Source organism: Strongylocentrotus purpuratus, unplaced genomic scaffold (genome assembly GCF_000002235.5).
Source record: "Strongylocentrotus purpuratus isolate Spur 01 unplaced genomic scaffold, Spur_5.0 spur5_contig_861, whole genome shotgun sequence".
Taxonomy (NCBI): domain Eukaryota; kingdom Metazoa; phylum Echinodermata; class Echinoidea; order Camarodonta; family Strongylocentrotidae; genus Strongylocentrotus; species Strongylocentrotus purpuratus.
Genome location: NW_022145570.1, coordinates 3,617,711 through 3,637,763, shown reverse-complemented (window position 1 = coordinate 3,637,763; position 20,053 = coordinate 3,617,711). Strand labels below are relative to the sequence as shown.

Below are 20,053 nucleotides of genomic sequence, written 5' to 3'. Positions count from 1 at the left end.
AGGAGGATATCAACTCATATTATTTTACAATGGGTTAATGCCGTTCTGTCTCTAAACAAAATATGGCATCTTTCTTATTCTAAAGCACCTATAATTACTAGTACTGTAAATAATAATAAAGAAATAAAATAAATAAACAGAAATCCTCCTGTTACATAAGATAAAAGGCATGCAGAATGCAATTTAAAGTATATAATGTAATATATTTAACACATCATTATTTGGGAGCGGGAAAAGCTCAATGCGGTGTGATAATAAAATGATGAATTTGAAATATCGTCATCATGAACACTTTGAAGAAGTTGTCTATCTGTTGCTCCAAGAGCCGAAATCTCTGACAATCTCCTACATTACTAGTAAATCATACACATATCCTATGGTTTGATATGTATATAGCAATATAGCAGGATAGACAATGTATAGTATAGAGCTGCAAAATATACAAGCATTATCCCCATATACAACCCATTTTATATTCTGTATGATATAACGCTACATTTACTATAAAAGAATCTAGTATCTAATAAATAATACAAATATTTACATACCTCATGTACATTATGAATAAGTAATAAGGCAATTATGGGGGGGGGGCGGAGAATATGAAACAATTTCCTTTTTTTCTTGGGTGATTTCTCAACAATAACATCTTCCAACAAATGTATATTTAATTTAGTAAGCCATCATATAGTCTTCAGATAAAATATACAATACAAAGAAGGAAAGGGGAGTAATAACATTGACTTTTGCCTGAATTTTTATAAACTGAAAGCAAATTTTAAAATCAAAGGCTTTTTTTCACTTACAAATCGATGGTTTACAATACGGTATTATAAAAAAAATGTAATATTGCAAAATATACATATACCATCTATCTATTTTTAAAAAAGTTAATGTAAATAAAAGCTCTTATTACTTACAAATCAGTGGTTGGCAATGTATGACCATGTATGTGATTATGTAAAATATAGCATCTTCATTTTTTTATTTAGCACTATATAAACTGTATTATATACCAATTTGCTGAGAGTTTCAGGGCCCTGTTTGATAAAACTTGTTATCAATAACAAATGCTAAAATTATATGACAAATTTGATCGAAACGAATCGAATACCATGATTTCAGTAGCTTACACTATGAATATGACGGACAAAGGAAGCGGACAAAATATACAGTTCCTCAGGTAGACAAAGGAACATCCCTTCACTGCTATTATGTAAAAATGTGTAGAACAGAAGAATATGCATGTGACACCTGTTCTACACATTTTTACATAATAGCAGTGAAGGGAGGTTCCTAATATGTCTACCTGAGGAACTGTTTATTTTGTCCGCTTTCTTTGTCAGTAATGTTCATAGTGTTATAACAGCTACTGTAACTTGTTATTGATAACAAATTTTATGAAATAGGGCCCAGTTTCTTGTTAATGTTTCTACAACCAAATTCTTGGGAGTGTTTATTGATGAAAAATTATCATGGAAAACTCACATCGATAATATATGCAAAACCATTTCACGAAACATCGGTATTATCAATAAACTCAAATACTTTCTTCCTTCTCGAACTCTTCTTACATTATATCATACCTTAATATTACCATACATTAATTATGGGATTATAGCATGGGGATGTGCAATACAAACACAATTAAATAGGATCCTACTGCTGCAGAAAAAAGCACTCAGGATAATATTTCAAACACAATTCAGATCTCATACAGATATTTTATTTTTCGAAAATAATATTCTCAAAGTGAAAGATATCTATGTGTTCCAACTCGGCCAATTTATGTTCAAACTAAGTAAAGACGACCTCCCCGCAATCTTTTCCGATATGTTCTGCAAAAATGCCTCTGTACACAATTACCCGACTAGACAACGGAACTGTTATCACTTACCCTTAACACGAACATTATTTGCACAGAATTCATTTGTCTTCGCTGGATGTGCCTATTGGAATTCTCTTCCCAACGATATAAAAGAAGCCCCTAGTCTTAGCAATTTTAAACGTAAACTTAGGAAAACATTAATCAGCCAATACTCCCCACCAACAAGCCAAGCTCAAAAATCTAAACCTACGGAAAGATAAAACAAATCTTTCCTTTTGTTATTCCTCCTTTCCTCCTTTTTAGTTTCTTTTTAAGAATAATCTAAACAAGCCTAACGACCTGGTGGTGTACCTGCCTCCTGTCCCCATCTCCTTCTTCCTGCCTTTCTCTCGCTCTCTATTTCTCTCTTGCTCTCACCCCTTTCTCTCTCTCTCTCTCTCTGTTACTATATTTATCTTACTTTTATTTTTACTTTTACTTTTTCTTTTTTTTTGTATTCCCTTTTAGTGTGTTTTACTGGTATTAGCTTTCGACCATAATTATTTAAGCGTATCCATGTAACTAAGTCAGGGGCTTGCCTCATACAAGCTCTGCTTTTTTAGCAAGCCCCTCCGTTTTGAATTACTTCATCAAGGTCATTTTTTTTCTATTGTTCAGTACTGTTTTTTCCCAATATTTCTTATCAACTAAATTTTGTTCTACATAATACTGAATTTACTTTGTTTATATTATATTTGACTGTATTATATTATGTCTGTTTATATTTTGTTTGTTTTGAAACGGAAATAAAATCTGAATCTGAATCTGAATCTAAGGCAATGTTGATTCAAATGAAAGACCGTACTTGGCACAAAAATAGTATTTTCAGTCTTGACCAACTTGGACTCCAAAAAGGGTTTCAGCTACATATAATACCTAAGGTTGAGATAACCAAGTGGATCAGAATCAAAACACATATTCATGTCACATTTTTTTCCTTCAAAATAATCTTCAATTTCTGTCGGGATAAAAGTGAACACCCTAATCTTCCTCCAAACCGATGATAACACAATCACATAGAGTATAATGATGACATTAGGCACAGCACTTATCTATCTTTGGCAGCACTCTCAAGATATTAACTCAAAGCACAATCCTACTAGGAATGAAATCTAAGGCACTCTAAGGGCACAGCAATACCAACTATACATGTATCTGTCACTAACAATTGCATAAGCATTTTAAAGATCCCTTGAAAATGGCTTCAATGACAATCTCTCTTAAGTTCAATCAAGTATAGTGTATTGGTTCTTGTGATGCTCTTCTTTGATCATTTAATGAAGTATGAACTATGGGTAGCTACATGCAAATACACAACAATGTACATGTATTTTCAAACCAAGAAATATATATAAATTCATTCATTCAAGAAAAATTAAGTCATAATGTTTTTTTGGCAAAAATATAAGTAAGCAAACCCTTTGTAATAGTTTCTATGTATATAATTTGAAAGACATCAAGAATCTTATTCAGTGTTGTAAGAACTTTACACCATGTATTGTATTTACAAAGGGAATCATAAAACAAACGTATGACACTACATACATGTACATATACTTCACCTCTACATGGATATTGGAAATGGTGCTAAAAACACGTTGGCCAGAATTCACAAAGGAGGGTTGTCGACAAACCTCCTTTTGTTCTTTACAAACCAGGTTTGTGAAAAACGTGTAAAAACGCGTCGACAAACAAAGGTTTGTCGACAAACCTCCTTTGTGAATTCGGGCCGTTATGTCTGTCCATAATGTCACAAACTTAAACTTAATGTACAGGCTTCGCCTCATAGCAATGAATTTGCACATACATGTACATGTACAGTTCAAGCTTTTCAGGACATGCACGATTCACATTGGACAAGAAAGATTTCGGTGTATTTGTGAGTTTTTCTGTCTTCCTGGCTAGAAGTGTGGGGATATGAAATAATCATATTAACACCTACAGTAGACAGAGCACAAAAGGTAAGGAAATATGCATACATTCTCTACTTTCATAGTGAAGGGTTGCCAATTTGACGATGAACACAAAATAAAGAATTTACCCCTCTCCATGCCCTGGGAGGCACGACCAAGCCAACATCTGGGGGGTGTTTCACAAAACTTATCATCAGGGACAAATGACAGATTTTGTTATAAGCTACTGAAATCCTTGCTTCTGATTGGTTATCACTGACTTTTGTCATTTTTCATTCAAAAAAGGCTTTGTGAAACGGGTCCCAGAAGTTACATTGTAGCTAGAATGTTTTTGTGGGGGATTACAAATAGTCAGTTCCCTTCCCAGGGCAAAACAGGTAATTGAATTAGATACCCTTGCATGTTTTTAATCCATGTACTATAATACATTTTACAATGACATATAAATTTGACCTCAACACAAGACATGTGAAAATGTCTTGATGGATGCCTGCTTGCGTATAGAGTCAACAAAGGTGCGAAGCTGTATTCTGGCAAGCTTTGCTTCTGTCTTTTCTTTCCATCAGGAATGGCAATATAGGCAATCATCAGGCTTTAGGACCATGGCAATCATGTTGAAATGAGTTGTACAAAGACTGTCTACTCTAACTTGCTGCGTAGGAATAGCTATGTTTCTCCTGGCTCACTTTATCTTATGAAGCTTGAGGAACTCGGCTGCTTCTTTGTCTGAAGACCTCTCCTTGAGAGTCTGGACGTACATCCATGCTTCATCCTCTGATCAATAAAGAAATCAAAAAGAGACAGTTAACATAGAATGGCACATTTGTAGCACTGAAGCTGACAGGTTTAGCCTAAGAGTGATAACTGTGTGGTAACCAAATGATTAAATGATTAAAAGGAGTTACATGTAATCTATATGTATCAAAACCCTGCACTAATGGAGCGCCAGGAGTGGCTATGTGCCAGACACGAGTGCTACATGAGATTCCACTGTCATTATTATTATCCTTAACTCTGTAAAGTCTTGGATGTTGCCAATAAAGAAGTGTGCAGTACCTTTAGTAACACCCGGTAGAAGATGAAGTAAGATGGGTGATTCTTCACCGAGGTTCTTGCTCTTCTTGCCATGAACACCAGGGACATCGTTTATCTGCAGGTACGCCTCACCACCGAAGTCATTCTTGAGAAAGTCATAGTCCATGAGGACAAAGTGGACGGTAGCGCCGTAAGATAACACTTGGTTGTTAGGCACGTTGCTGCAGGGGGTATCAGATAGAAAGTCATTAGTTAGAAAGCCATAGTCCATGAGGACAAAGTGGACGGTAGCACCGTAAGATAACACCTGATTGTGAGGCACATTGCTGCAGGGGGTATCAGATAGAAAGTTATTGGTTAGAAGGTCATAGTTCATGAGGACGAAGTGGGCGGTAGCACCGTAAGATAACACCTGGTTGTGAGGTACATTGCTGCAGGAGGTATCAGATAGAAAGTCATTAGTTAGAAAGTCATAGTCCATGATGACAAAGTGGACGGTAGCACTGTAAGATAACACCTGGTTGTGAGGTACATTGCTGCAGGAGGTATCAGATAGAAAGTCATTAGTTAGAAAGTCATAGTCCATGAGGACGAAGTGGACGGTAGCACCGTAAGATAACACCTGGTCGTGAGGTACATTGCTTCGGGGGTATCAGATAGAATTCAATTCAATTATTCAATTCAATTAAGTTTATTCATTTTCATAAAAAATCACATTACAAGAACACATACATTAGCAAAATTTGCTGTAAATAACATCTGTAAATCTGTCACTAGAATATAAATAAGTTCATTAAAATATTAAACAATAATGGAAAAAGGGAAGTTATAAAAACCCCAATAAAATGAAAATAGTGAATTTCTTTCTCAGCCCTTGAACGAGCAGTCTTTACAAGTCTTATGTGTACATGTACATGTATCACCATGTACAATGTAAATGTACATTAAATCTGCGTCACATAGTATTTATGAAGGGATAGAGTCTTTAGACATAGGATTCAAGATTTATATTTAACTGTTCGAGTGTCAGATTAATCTACATGTATACTAGAGTTAAAATTGAGCTAATCAAGACTGGAAATGGGTAATTTTGCAAAGCCATTGTGTTGCATAAAGCAATCATCAACTGGTGCCTATTGTTTTGTGCAAAAGTGCACTTGTGGCAAATGGGTGACCCTGTAAAGAGGCAAAGAAAGCAGCCAAATTGTTAGAGCCCATTCCAAGATTCATGGAATTCATATCTGGGTATAATATAATTAACACTTAGTAGATAATATGTAGTAGTCCTATATAACCTACATTTACCTCCAAATTCAACATTTCTGGTCCCTCATTATATTTCAACCTCGACCTCTAACCTCGGTGCAATATATCACCACCCAGAAAATTCTAAATGTGTCGGTTCATATATTTTGCTGTATTGAACTCGGGAGCATTAAATATTTGTATCATATTCACATGTACTCACAATTCAAAGGTCTCGTCAAAGAGCGGATGCAACGTCTTCTTGATGACCTGTGTTTTCTGGAAGTGAGTCTGAGGAAAGACGTGGTGAGGCTGTAGGTACACTATCACGTACGGATCACTCAAACCTGTATTGGGGAAAGTAAGCATCAAAAACCTTTAAATTGGCAACATCTACAGTGAACATGCATGAATTTCAGGAAGTTTTAAGAGAGAAATTTGTCTAGAATGAATTTAACCACACTGTCCACAATCAAACATCATTTGCATCATCTCAATGCAATGAAACAAGACCACGATCTTAGTTTTCATTCATTGTGTCTATGCCATGAGCCAGAAATGGCATGGTGGTACAGAGTACATTGTCAAGATAGCAGGTTGAAATTATCCTGCTTCAGCTTTAAACTCCCCTCACGTGTCATTCACATGCAGAAAAAAAAGCAGCCAATCTCTGAACTGGTAGAACATTACAATTTTGTTTACAAAAATTCACATACTTTGACATCAATACATTTAGCAATAAGGAGAATACTCAAGATTTAAGGTTTACCTACCATTGTCATCCATAGGTCTGATTTGAGTAGCATTCATGACCCTGACTCTGAGTTTCTGCTGACTCTGTTTATAATTGCACTTGATTGTAAGGGTTCCTAGGGGAGAATCAGACTGGTTCGCTGCTTCCTGAAATAAAAAATAAACGAAGGAAGGTATTGAATTGATTTGAATATAGAAAAACATTGAGAAACATCTTTAAAAACAGCTATAATCAATATCACTTGATGCCCATTGAAGTGAGAATCTTTATTGAAGTTAACTATAAGTCTTAAGTAATCTCTAGTCTTATCACTTGTACATACCTCTTCTACCTTGGATAAAATCTAACTTCATGCAATTCATAAACAAATAAACAACATGTACTCTTAATCTCATTCACATCTGCTATTGGATTAGAAGCTTTCTTATTCCTACATCATTCTTGACTCAATTCCTTCCAAACCATTTCAAACCAACCAAGTGCAACCCACTTTGGTAACTCAATTCCACTCCTGCACTCAACTCAACCCAACTCAACTCAACTCCACTCAACTTGACTCAATCTGAAACTATCCAAACTCAATTTTTTTTTTTCACGTCAATTCACCTCCTGCATGACCCTAGCCATCAGATACATTACAATCAGTAATTTTGCAAAGCCATTGTGTTGCATAAAGCAATCATCAACTGGTGCCTATTGTTTTGTGCAAAAGTGCACTTGTGGCAAATGGGTGACCCTGTGAAGAGGCAAAGAAAGCAGCCAAATTGTTAGAGCCCATTCCAAGATTCATGGAATTCATATCTGGGTATAATATAATTAACACTTAGTAGATAATATGTAGTAGTCCTATATAACCTACATTTACCTCCAAATTCAACATTTCTGGTCCCTCATTATATTTCAACCACGACTTCTAACCTCGGTGCAATATATCACCACCCAGAAAATTCTAAATGTGTCGGTTCATATATTTTGCTGTATTGAACTCGGGAGCATTAAATATTTGTATCATATTCACATGTAACTCAATTCCACTCCTGCACTCAACTCAACCCAACTCAACTCAACTCCACTCAACTTGACTCAATCTGAAACTATCCAAACTCAATTTTTTTTTTTTCACGTCAATTCACCTCCTGCATGACCCTAGCCATCAGATACATTACAATCAGTCTCAACTCATCTCAACTCATCTTAACTGATCTTAAACTCACCTGTTGAACTCAACCCCCAAAAAAAATCAAATCATCTCAACCAATATTCAATTCACCTTCTGTATGAACCTAGCTATCAGATACCTTACAATCAGTCTCATCTCATCTCAACTCATCTTAACTCATCTCAAACCCATCTGTTCAACTCAATCCCAAAAACTAAATCATTTAGATCAATCTAAAATTCATCTCGTCAACTCAACTCAAATAAGTTTAACTCATCCCTATCAATCTCAAACTCACCTACTGCATGATCCTAGCCATAAGGTAGTCTTATATCAAAATAGTATAACTCATGTTGATTTATCTCAGCTCAGCTTGACTCCTCTCAATCACTTTCAAAATCTCATTTGACATGACCCTTGCTATCAGGAAGTTTGCAATCACTCTCAACTCGATTCACTTCACCTCATTGTAATCAATTTCAAACTTATCTTCTGCATGACTCTAGCCATCAGGTAATCAGTCTCAATTCAACAAAAATAAACTCAACTTGTTTTAATTAATGTCAAACTCATCTGAAGCCTGACCCTTGCTATTTTATTAGTAGTCAGTCCCAACTCATCTCAACTCACCTCAACTCATCTCAATCAAGACTCGCCTCTTAACCTCAAATAAACCCAACTTGCCTTAATCTCAAACTCACCTGCTGCATGCCCCTAGCCATGAGGTAGTCTTCAATCAGTCTCTTTGTGGAGGTACCAAACTTGCCGAGTTTGCCCATGGCTTCCTTGAACGCTTGACACTCAATCACTTTCATGGGTAGACCCTTTCCTTCCGCATGGAAGAAATTACCAATCACCTAAGGTTCAATTAAAGGAATAAAAGAACTATGAACGCTCCCCACTTTCCTCAAGTCAAATCACCATTCACGTTAACTATATCAATCACAGTAATATAAGGAATCATCTCTTTGGAGCCGGAAGGATGTTAACGAAATATACCTTAACCAGGGCTCCACAATAACTTTTTTCATAGGCGGTCTAGATTGAGAGTTCTAAGATTTGCATGCATGAGCCCCTCGTTAAAACTCGTGTCTACTTCGGTGTCAACTCTTTCTCATGGTCATCGCTCTTTTTGCAAAGCTTCTGCTGATTTTTGGAACAAACTACCTTTACATGTCAACAACTGTCAACCAATTTGAAACTTGTCTCAAAACAAATTTCTTCAAAATTGCTTTTGATGATTAACTTACTCTGCTCACATTGATGTATATTTCATATGTATTGTAATTTGTAGGTTTATTTGTTTTGTTTAATATGTAATTGTTTATCATTGTATTTCATTTTTTATAGCCCTTAGAGACTTCAGTGGAAAGCGCTTTTCTAGCACCGTTTTTATTATTCTTAATTGGATTTTGGGTGCCCATGTGTCCCAGGCACCTGTTAGTGTTGAACCTTAACACAGTGAGAATAAACACTATTTTGGCTCTCAACAAACAAAATGTAGAAGAACACGTCTTATCTTTATGATGAATAAATAACCTTTATTTACAATCATCAGGCTACATAATGAACTGCACATAGCCACCCACTTCAGGTACATATTGTTGCTCATTTTCATGATGTTATTTATGCCAAATTATTGTTAGTCAGATATCATCATTTGAAACAAAGCAAACTTCATGAAAAGGGAACCAGTTACAACTGCACCGTAAAATCGCTGTTCAGTTATTCACTTCGCATTTCCTGCCAGAGAAATCTTTGAAGTTCAAAGAAATTAAAGAAAAGAAAGAGGTACATGTATGATTTGTGTACTCACATCATAAGCATCATGCATTCTCTGCCCAATCAGAGGATGTTGATTAAGTGTCTGTGAAACAAAACAAACAAAACAGTTGAAACATCATACTCTTCACAGTAACAATGACACAGAATTGTTTATTCTATCTGAGCAAAAGGTAAACTGTCCTGTAAATAGAGTAAAAGTCTTGTCATAACTTGCTAATTCTAATCTAACAACAACCATAGTCACTATCGCAGATATGAACCGCTGTTATTGAATGCAACTATGTACATGTACATGTGCACGTACAAAAGAAAATGCATAACAAATCAAACTCAATGGTAATGAAAGGAAAGGCTGAATAGTGAGAAGGATAAAAGGTAGAATAATGGAAGCTTTTAAAACTTAATTTTTGTTGATACCTACATTATTTATAAATGTACATGTACATATGTAAAAACATTTACCTTTTATTTGCAATACTTCCATATATTTTATAGATCTACATGTACACATATAAAATTTTGACTATGAATTACCATCGGAGCTAGCATTTTAAGATATAACAGGGTCTTGGTATCAGACAAGATTTAAAGACGTGTACATATTCTATACAGGAAACAAGGAATATTTCTTCACCTTGTAGCCACTGTTGACCATCTCTTTCAGGATATTCAAGACAACAAGCCACAGCTCTTCCAGAATTCTAAGAAAAAAATGGAAAAAAAAGTATTACTGTATGTTACACACATTTAGTGCAATGGGTACTGGTTCATCATCCAAAATCATGACTTTTTTTCTTTAATGCCCTTTATGAAAAAAAAATTCAAGGCATAAGATTTTTATATTTATCTAAAGAAAATCGTAATCTATATTCTTATCACACAGTTGCATGTAGATTAAAACACACTACATGACAGATAATAGTTCTTCCTACCATTATATAACATCTTAAAAGCATTTGAGATGTATTCAAAATCTTAGTAAATATCATAATAATATATTGTGGGTTTATAAAGCGCTTACTACATAGATGATCAGATGCACACAATGTACGCACAATCTCCTCTCCCTAGGGACCATTCCAGCCAGGCACCATTTTACAGACGCTTATAATGCTGAACAAACTACAATGACTTTTGCATCCTAGCAGGTACCCATTTTAGACCTGGGTAGAGAGTGGCAAATGAGGATTAATGTCTTGCCAAAGAACAGTAAAGCTGGGCTGGGATTAAAACTCTCACCCTTGGATTGAGAGTCAATTGAATGAACAACTATAGAACGACACCTCCTATCAGTAGCATCACTTAAAACACTATTTAGTAATTAACTTGTTTTTTTACCTTTGGAAGTTAGCTTTCAATAGACAGCTGTGTAGCGTGATAAGATTGCTATCAAGATACTCCATTAAAGGTGTTATCACCTAAAGGATAAAACCAAAAACAAACAAAAAATGTCATCATCATAAATGATCTTGTTAAAACAATTCAAGGATTGTTCAGATATGTGTATGCCACAGTTAGCTTTCAGACATGTATCAGAACAAGAAACATGTCAAAACTTACTATTGAATATACCAGAGATAAATATCTGTGGAAAATTATAACATCATTGGGATAGTTGGGCAGATGTTATGCACACAAATTTTGAAGATGAAAGGTGACCGAGTGTGTTCAACTAAAAGTTGCAATTCTTTATAAACCAATGGTTCAAAATTTGGGACCAATCAATATTTTCTAGAACTCACATCATCAAGGTTGGACTCGGGTGGAGCCGACATGAGCGGTGCTGTGTACTTCCTGAAGTCAGGCTCCATCTTCTGGCCGACGTGTCTGACCACCTTACCGATCACATTCAGCATGTCCTCGTCCGCACTGGCCAGCATGGTATGGAGGGTCAGTCCGCACTGCTCTGACCCCACTGAACCGTGCTCGATGAGGAGACCGTCAAGCACGCGCTCAAAGTCGAGCTGGACGGGGAGGCTGGAGAGGTAGCGTCTTACCTGCTCAATGTTGTTGACTGCTATGCAGAGCTGGTCGAGAAGTGGTGATAATGAATTTGAATGAATTGAATTGATTCACCACTTTCATAAAACATACAAAGGTAAAGAATACAACAAAATATCTCTTGCAAACATAGATAAACCAATAATATGGAAAACACACTAAAGGAAATTACGAAGTGGTTGGATCATCAAAAAAGTTACAAAAACTTGTTCCTAAAAATGAACACACAAAAAACAAAAAAGGGACAAAGAAAATACAATAATACAATATGGTAATTACAAACATAAAATATTGCATTTGTCAAAATCAAATTTTCTGCATCAGGTGAAGTTTTAGATTATGCTTAAAATTGTTTAAAGATGCACAATGTTTAAGTTTTGGGGGTAGTTTGTTCCAGATAGTGGGTCCTTGATAATGTTAAAAACTGTTGGAAACTAGACATATCACCCTTTTAATACACTCATGTCAAAATTCATCCTGGCTCAAAAATAAAAATATATATAAAATTTTCCTCTTGTATATTTTTTTTCATTTTAAAACTGTTGTCATAATACAATATCGTTTTTCACCAACTTCATCATATTTTTCCAAGACAAAAAAGTATGTCATGAATCTGAGATTCCTCCTCATTTGTTTGATGTAAATCATGAAAATCAGCCAATGTTAACTACCGGCAGTCCATTCACTGATTTGGAAAATTGATGTTCCCAATCATTTTGTATTCATAAACTGAACCAGTCAAGCAGGATTGAAAATGAAATTGAGCACTTTAGGGTGACCTGCGGTTTGACTGATATCTGTTTGGAGACAGAAGGTTAACCAAATAGTTCTGTCACCATTTATATGTAATATATTCAAGCGTCATTTCAAATTTATTCAATGTGTTGCACAAATGTTTTTATACAAAGATGGAATTGAATTGAATAAAATGAAATGATTTGAATAAAGCAAATTGAATTGAATTGAATATCAAAGGTCATTTACCTGATCTGTAACGTCAAAGCGACCCTCATCATCATAGAACTTGTTCTCATTCAGCTTTCTGTGGATGATGTTTGCATAATCTACAGCTCCCTGACGAATATCCTGTCAATAGAATGATAAAGGCATAATAGGCTTACCATGTGTTCAGCGTTAGAGAGGCTCTTGACAATCATTCCACCGTGGTTTGGCTTAATAACTTTTTGATTTACAGCATTAACAATTATACCGAATAAATGAATAGAAAAGGAAAAAGTTTCTGTCCACCTTGCGTCCATTTTTGTTGCATGACAATATTGCATTTGATGCCAGGAGTTTTCAAAAGGAAAATAATCCTTACCACCCTTAAATTGGCAACACATTGGAGGGGTCAAAATAATTGCTTTTAAATCAAACTTGGCTTTTTCTGAGATATTAATTTTTTTTTTAACAATGTTCCAATAAAAAAATATTATTGTTGCTAATTTGATGAACAGCATGTGATCAATTTAGGCCTCTAAATAAATTCATGTCCTGAATGGGTTAATATTAACAAATGAGTACATATGGAAATAAGGCTGCATATTGTTCTGGCAGATATAAATGACAGCTCAAAGTGTCATTTTTATCAGTATATCCACTCACAGTATTACAAATCTGGTAAAAGTATTTAACATGAACAGTATAATCATTCATACTGTTTTTAAAGGTCAGCACTCATGGCTATTAAAGTAAACAAACATGTTTAAAATTTCGTACAAAGAGCGATCAAGATTAACTGCGGTTTTAAAGCCCCAAAGATAAACGTTTATCCAAAGTCAATGCTTACATCTGTAACCTTGGCAACAAAAACGTATGCTCCATTTTTATCTGGCCAGTTCAGCTTGGTCCAGAATTCCTTGATCTACATAGGACAAAGAAAACAAACAGAGGCATGTTGTCATGGTTGATACATGGACAAAAGTGTACTACATACATGTACATTTATAGCCGACGTGCGTTCGGCAGTGTCAGCTTTGTGGCAAATTTTTATTTATAAAATTCATGAAACCCTATAACAAACCTAAAACACAATTTCAACTCAAGGCCTTATCCCTCTCTCGTTGATAAAATAAAAAACCAAGAAATTGCCAGATCACCTTCATGACAGCAAGTCCTGTATACCGAAATCCATCAAATGAAAAAAAATCAGAAACATAGCATTACCTGAACAAAAGTAGTTGTGGCATCAACTGCGGATGAACTGTGCTTCACCATAGAGTCTACAAGCCTCACCTGTCATCCAGAAACAAAAGAGGATAATGTGTGACGCAAAGAAATATTTTTCGTAAAAATGAGAAAGTGCTAAAACAAATACTGGTACATTTGAGAGGTAAATTAATTGTCAGCTCAGAAGGTACTATCATGTAGTAATATCTCACTAGGTAGAAACTATTAAGCCTGTCTGTACTAGTTTGGCCAGGAGGGATTAGACCACCCAGCAGCAAGGTCACTGACAGGTGGCTATCTCATCAACTTAGCTCTCAATGAACATAAGAAAAAGAGGTTCATGGGGACCAACAGGCACCGCTTTGGCATTGTTTTCTATATAGAGGGAGCAAGTAGCTACAAGTAGTACAGTGGGGCTTTAAAGAGTTTCAGCAATTTTCAGGATAAAATTAACACAATCTTACGTCATTCTAAAAGGAAGGGTCACCTCTTCAGGAAAACCACTTGTCTTCATTGACCACTGCTCCACAGACTTTTGAACAATAATAAGTTTGTGAAACCTATCCTATCCACTTGCACAACTTTCTGTGTACTCGATATTACCCTGTTCTTATTCGTAGTGTGCCTACCGGTATGTTAATATATCATAGTTTCTGAAACCTATCTTATCCACTTGCACAACTTTCTGTGTACTCGATATTACCCTGTTCTTATTCGTAGTGTGCCTACCGGTATGTTAATATATCATAGTTTCTGAAACCTATCTTATCCACTTGCACAACTTTCTGTGTACTTGATATTACCCTGTTCTTATTCATAATTTAAGTACCAGTATGTCAAGAGCTTGTAACCCACCTCATCAACTTCCACAGCCTTCTGTATGCGTGCTCTGGCCTTGCTCCTCGCGAGCTCAAACCACTGCTCTACAGACTTCTTGAAAACCATGTGATAGTTCTTGGTCTCCAAGTCTGAACGATACCTGTAAGAGGCAAGGTGAGGTGTGATCATCATTGTGAAGGTTTTCATTAGTATTTAGTTGAACAAAAGTACTTCTTGTGCTACAGTGTATTAATGCTATACAGAGTCATATATTTTGAGATACATGTATACATACAAAATATATGCACATACACAAAAAGCATACACACATACAAATCTGAATGGGGTTCGGAGGTTATTTATTGCATAGACCCACATCATTACTTTGAATTCTCTCTAATGGAAGAGTCTGATATTGGTCTGTACAATTTTGTCAAGTTTTAAATCATTTATGTCAGAAGTGTTTAATATCTAAAAAAGAACCCTTTTGTACAATTTGCTTGGCTATAAATGCTTCAATACACAAATGCACCCCACGCCCTCCCAAGCATACAATCACTACCCCTTCAGAAACAGCATGAAGGCAGTAAGATAAATTCATATAAACACTCTTATCAATATGTGCATCAGGAACATTGTACTCTATGGGGGGGGGGTAAATAACTTCACAAATACCCTTGCTATAATACAAAATGGAAACCACTAATTAAATTGCATTGCTCAGACTATCTACCAATCTATCTTTCAACCTATCTATCTATCTATCTATCTATCTATCTTTCTATCCGTCTGTCTATCTATCTATCTGTCTGTCTGTCTACCTATCTATATTTCTATCTATCTACATTGTAATCTACTTGTAAAATGACGCCTGGCTGGAATGCTCCCCGGGGAGTGGAGAATGTGCATACATTGTGTGCGGATAAGCTTGAATCCGATGACCGAGGTAATAATATATATTTGTAAAGCGCTTTGAAAGGGCCTTCTGGTCATGAAAACCACTATATAAAAACTAGCTATTATCATTATTATTATGGATCTTGAGAAACAGGTCCTCCTTAACTTTCTGTTTGTATATAACAAGAAAATCATGCATGGGTCATTTTTTATTTATTTATTTCCTTTTTTACAAGTATGTTTTGTTCTGTTTGAAAAAGCACAGGTACGGATTGTATTGAACATGTATTTGGCTTAAGGGGCATATCAGATGATTCAAGTAGACAAGACTTACGATCTATCTGCCGCTGTATGGAAGCCCCTGACAGCCAGGAAGAGTGAGAACAGAGCAATGGCCGTCTGGTGGCTGTCATTCCGGGAAAGCTTCCCCACACGGGATACAACATCTTTGATCTCAGCCATGATCTATTTTAAAGGGGATGTGAGGAATTGTCAGAAGATATAAACACAAATACACAACTTGTATCGCCTAACAAAGAAGAAAACCTGGCAAGCTTAAAAGGACTTGGTAACATTGTTCAGAACTTCAGATGAGAGAAAATGATACTAAGGTAGTGGCTTCAATGCTTCAATTCTTCCAACTATATTATTACAATTTAATTACATTTTAGGTTAATTTAAATAGTTACAAAGCAATGAATTGGCTCGATAAAACCATTCCAGACATTTAAGTGTTATGTCTTATTTCCATGGAAAAACGGTTGGGAAAATTCAAAAATAGTTTGGAGAATTTACTGTAAGGAGGGTGTTGCATAGTGACGCCTTCAAAGAAAACCATAAATATCTTTGTGGTTTGAGAATTTTTATAGGATTTGTTGCATGTTAGAGGGTTAGTACAGTAGAAGGAATATAATAAGTTACATTTCATGCAAAAATTATGCATTTTTTCATCAACCTTTAACAATGTTACCGTGTCACTTTTAGCCTATGGGGCTAAGAGAAATCAGTTCAATTCAATTCAATGTATTAATCAAGATGAAAGTTGAAGAGAAGGCTACGGTGTTAATTTTTTTCATCAATGAGGGAAAGCTTAATGAGGTAGGACATGTATGTTAAAGCAAACTGATGTGCTTGGAGTAGGTGAAATGGAAACAAAATTAAATCAAAACAATTATTAGATATTGGCCGCTTCTGTTTGTTTTTGAATTTCACAATATCATTACCTAAATGTAGTAGCATTGTAGATTTTTAGAAGAATAGAATGCAATCTGAAATTAATTTTTTGAAGGGAAAAATATTTACCTTGTCAGCTAGTTCTGTATGTATAAGCATGGTGAAATCAATATCGAAGGCCTTCTTATAAATGATAGATGGCTGTCTGATCTGGACTTTAACATGGTTGATCATATTCTCAATGAGATTGACTAGGATGGCTACTTTCTTGGATTCCTCTGTCTCCTCTCCGTCATCGCCTTCAAAGTCTTCATCGTCTTGGAAGAGGATGTTCTTCTTGGCTTCATGGACCTCCTCGCATAGCAGGATTTGCTTCTCACACCAATCTTTGGTGCTTGTCTAGAAAGACAGACAATAACAAAATGTACAAGAGGGCAATTCCACGGTAACGGAAGGACACTCAGACAAGATTTTTGAACTTCAGGTTCATACTAAAAGAAATGTTTTATTAGTATGTATTAAACTATGGGGAACAAAATGTGTTTCAGTCAAGTGGAAAGCTTCATCAACTTCACAAAGTTTGGATAAACACTAATTAACTGGAAAAACCATGTCCATTTTTATGTCCTTCCGTTACCGAGATAATTAATATGCACATTCTTAAACTACTTAACTATAATGACAATTTTTTGGGGGAGAATTAAAGGCACTTATATAGGTATTATATCTGTACTGTTTCACATCTTATACTAATAAAACAGTTCTTTTAGTATGAACCTGAAGTTCAAAAATCTTGTCTGAGTGTCCTTCCGTTACCGTGGAATTGCCCAAAATTAATGATAATGACAATGGTGGTGATGATAATGATGACAGTGATGATAATGTGATGATCATCATCATCATGGTAATGAAGGTCATGAGAATGGTGATCATGATAGTGAGGGCGAGAGTGTGGTGGTGACAATGTGATGGTCATGATAATGGTGACGATAATGGTGAGGGTGATGATGATGGTATTGATAGTGATGATTCTGATGATAATGGGGGTAATGGTGAGGGTGAGGGTGAGGGTGAGGGTGAGGGTAAGGGTGAGGGTGAGGGTGAGGGTAATGGTGAGGGTGAGGGTGAGGGTGAGGGTGAGGGTAAGGGTGAGGGTGAGGGTGAGGGTAAGGGTGAGGGTACTGGTGAGGGTAAGAGTTAGAGGGAGGGAGAGGGTTAGAGGAGGGTGAGGGTGATGGTGATGGTGAGGGGGAGGGGGAGGGTGAGGGTTAGAGGGAGGGAGAGGTTAGAGGGAGGGTGAGGGTGAGGGTGATGGTGAGGGGGAGGGTGAGGGTATTGGTGAGGGTAAGGGTTAGAGGGAGGGAGAGGGTGAGGGTGATGGTGAGGGGGAGGGGGAGGGTGAGGGTTAGAGGGAGGGTGAGGGTAAGAATTAGAGGGAGGGTGAGGGTTAGAGGGAGGGAGAGGGTTAGAGGGAGGGTGAGGGTGATGGTGAGGGTTGGAGGGAGGGTGAGGGTATTGGTGAGGGTGAGGGTAAGGGTGAGGATTAGAGGGAGGGAGAGGGTTAGAGGGAGGGTAAGGGTGAGGGTGATGGTGAGGGTTGGAGGGAGGGTGAGGGTATTGGTGAGGGTGAGGGTATTGGTGAGGGTGAGGGTAAGGGTGAGGATTAGAGGGAGGGAGAGGGTTAGAGGGAGGGTGAGGGTGATGGTGAGGGTTGGAGGGAGGGTGAGGGTATTGGTGAGGGTGAGGGTAAGGGTGAGGATTAGAGGGAGGGAGAGGGTTAGAGGGAGGGTGAGGGTGAGGGTGATGGTGAGGGTTGGAGGGAGGGTGAGGGTATTGGTGAGGGTGAGGGTAAGGGTGAGGGTTAGAGGGAGGGAGAGGTTAGAGGGAGGGTGAGGGTGAGGGTGATGGTGAGGGGGAGGGGGAGGGTGAGGGTAAGAATTAGAGGGAGGGTGAGGGTTAGAGGGAGGGAGAGGGTTAGAGGGAGGGTGAGGGTGTGGGTGATGGTGAGGGTGAGGACGATGGTGAGGGTGATGGTGATGGTGTGGGTGAGGACGATGGTGAGGGTGAGGGTGATGGTGAGGGTGTGGGTGATGGTGAGGGTGTGGGTGAGGACGATGGTGAGGGTGAGGGTGATGGTGAGGGTGTGGGTGATGGTGAGGGTTAGAGGGAGGGTGAGGGTGTGGGTGATGGTGAGGGTGAGGACGATGGTGAGGGTGATGGTGATGGTGTGGGTGAGGACGATGGTGAGGGTGAGGGTGATGGTGAGGGTGTGGGTGATGGTGAGGGTGTGGGTGAGGACGATGGTGAGGGTGAGGGTGATGGTGAGGGTGTGGGTGATGGTGAGGGTGATGGTGAGGGTGATGGTGATGGTGTGGGTGGTGGTGAGGGTGATGGTGAGGGTGATGGTGAGGACGATGGTGAGGGTGAGGGTGATGGTGAGGGTGTGGGTGGTGGTGAGGGTGATGGTGAGGGTGATGGTGATGGTGAGGGTAATGGTGATGGTGATGGTGAGGGTGACGGTAATAGCCATGGTGGGTGTGGTGGGGGTGGTAATGGTGGTGGTATATACGATAAGGGGAGTAGTGATGATTTTAACTAAGATGATTGTGATGATAATAAGTTCATTGTTACCACAATAATCGTAACATCATGATTAAAGTTGTAGTATTATAGTGACGATAATGTGGATGAGAAGGAACTCACCTTAATAGCATCTGTGATGAGGTCTTTCACATTCTCCTTAAAAATACCCCAGGACAGCTTCTCACTTAGCTGCTTGATCAGAACCATGCATCTATGTAAATGGTGATGTAAGAAAAGTCATAGTGAATTGACAGAGGTGAAAACGGAATGTTGCTATACAGATAGTCCAAATGGGCAATTAGTCATCAAGAGATGATTGGTACTACACAATCAGAGAATAGTAGTAAAAAGACCTACTAAAGTTTTTTGTCATGCAATCATCAAAGTATATCACAAGAATGAACAGTAAGTAGACAGTTCTGTATATATTGTCAGATTTCAGCTTTCTGTTCATTCTTGCAATTCTTGCAGTTTTATACTCCGATTAATGCAAGACCAAAATCCTTAGCACTGCTGTTCTCAAATGAGTCATCAATTAGTAAATCAGAATAGGTTCTCTCTTATCTGTTTGATAATTACAATGCATCTATGCAAATGAGATACAAAGTGCACAACAAGATTCATAATTAACTGCAAAATCACTACCACCACCA

At 37.4% G+C, this 20,053-nt stretch overlaps 1 protein-coding gene across 3 annotated transcripts in view; it reads right to left on the bottom strand.

Annotated features, from left to right (window-relative positions):
- Positions 1-2,645: 2,645 nt before the first annotated feature.
- The window catches only part of LOC589270 (protein unc-13 homolog D), a 42,357-nt gene continuing 24,949 nt past the window's right edge, over positions 2,646-20,053 (bottom strand). For all 3 annotated transcript variants that reach the window (XM_030999401.1, XM_030999415.1, XM_030999407.1), the window contains exons 16-31: positions 19,521-19,611; positions 16,947-17,216; positions 15,979-16,109; positions 14,784-14,907; positions 13,926-13,994; positions 13,549-13,623; positions 12,744-12,845; positions 11,501-11,785; positions 11,097-11,176; positions 10,393-10,459; positions 9,790-9,840; positions 8,675-8,830; positions 6,834-6,960; positions 6,284-6,407; positions 4,837-5,036; positions 2,646-4,554 (exon numbers count right to left, since the gene is read on the bottom strand). In XM_030999401.1, the coding sequence (XP_030855261.1) occupies positions 4,463-4,554; positions 4,837-5,036; positions 6,284-6,407; positions 6,834-6,960; positions 8,675-8,830; positions 9,790-9,840; positions 10,393-10,459; positions 11,097-11,176; positions 11,501-11,785; positions 12,744-12,845; positions 13,549-13,623; positions 13,926-13,994; positions 14,784-14,907; positions 15,979-16,109; positions 16,947-17,216; positions 19,521-19,611 (2,044 nt within the window). In that variant the 3' untranslated portion in view covers positions 2,646-4,462. The remainder of the gene's footprint in view (positions 4,555-4,836; positions 5,037-6,283; positions 6,408-6,833; positions 6,961-8,674; positions 8,831-9,789; positions 9,841-10,392; positions 10,460-11,096; positions 11,177-11,500; positions 11,786-12,743; positions 12,846-13,548; positions 13,624-13,925; positions 13,995-14,783; positions 14,908-15,978; positions 16,110-16,946; positions 17,217-19,520; positions 19,612-20,053) is intronic.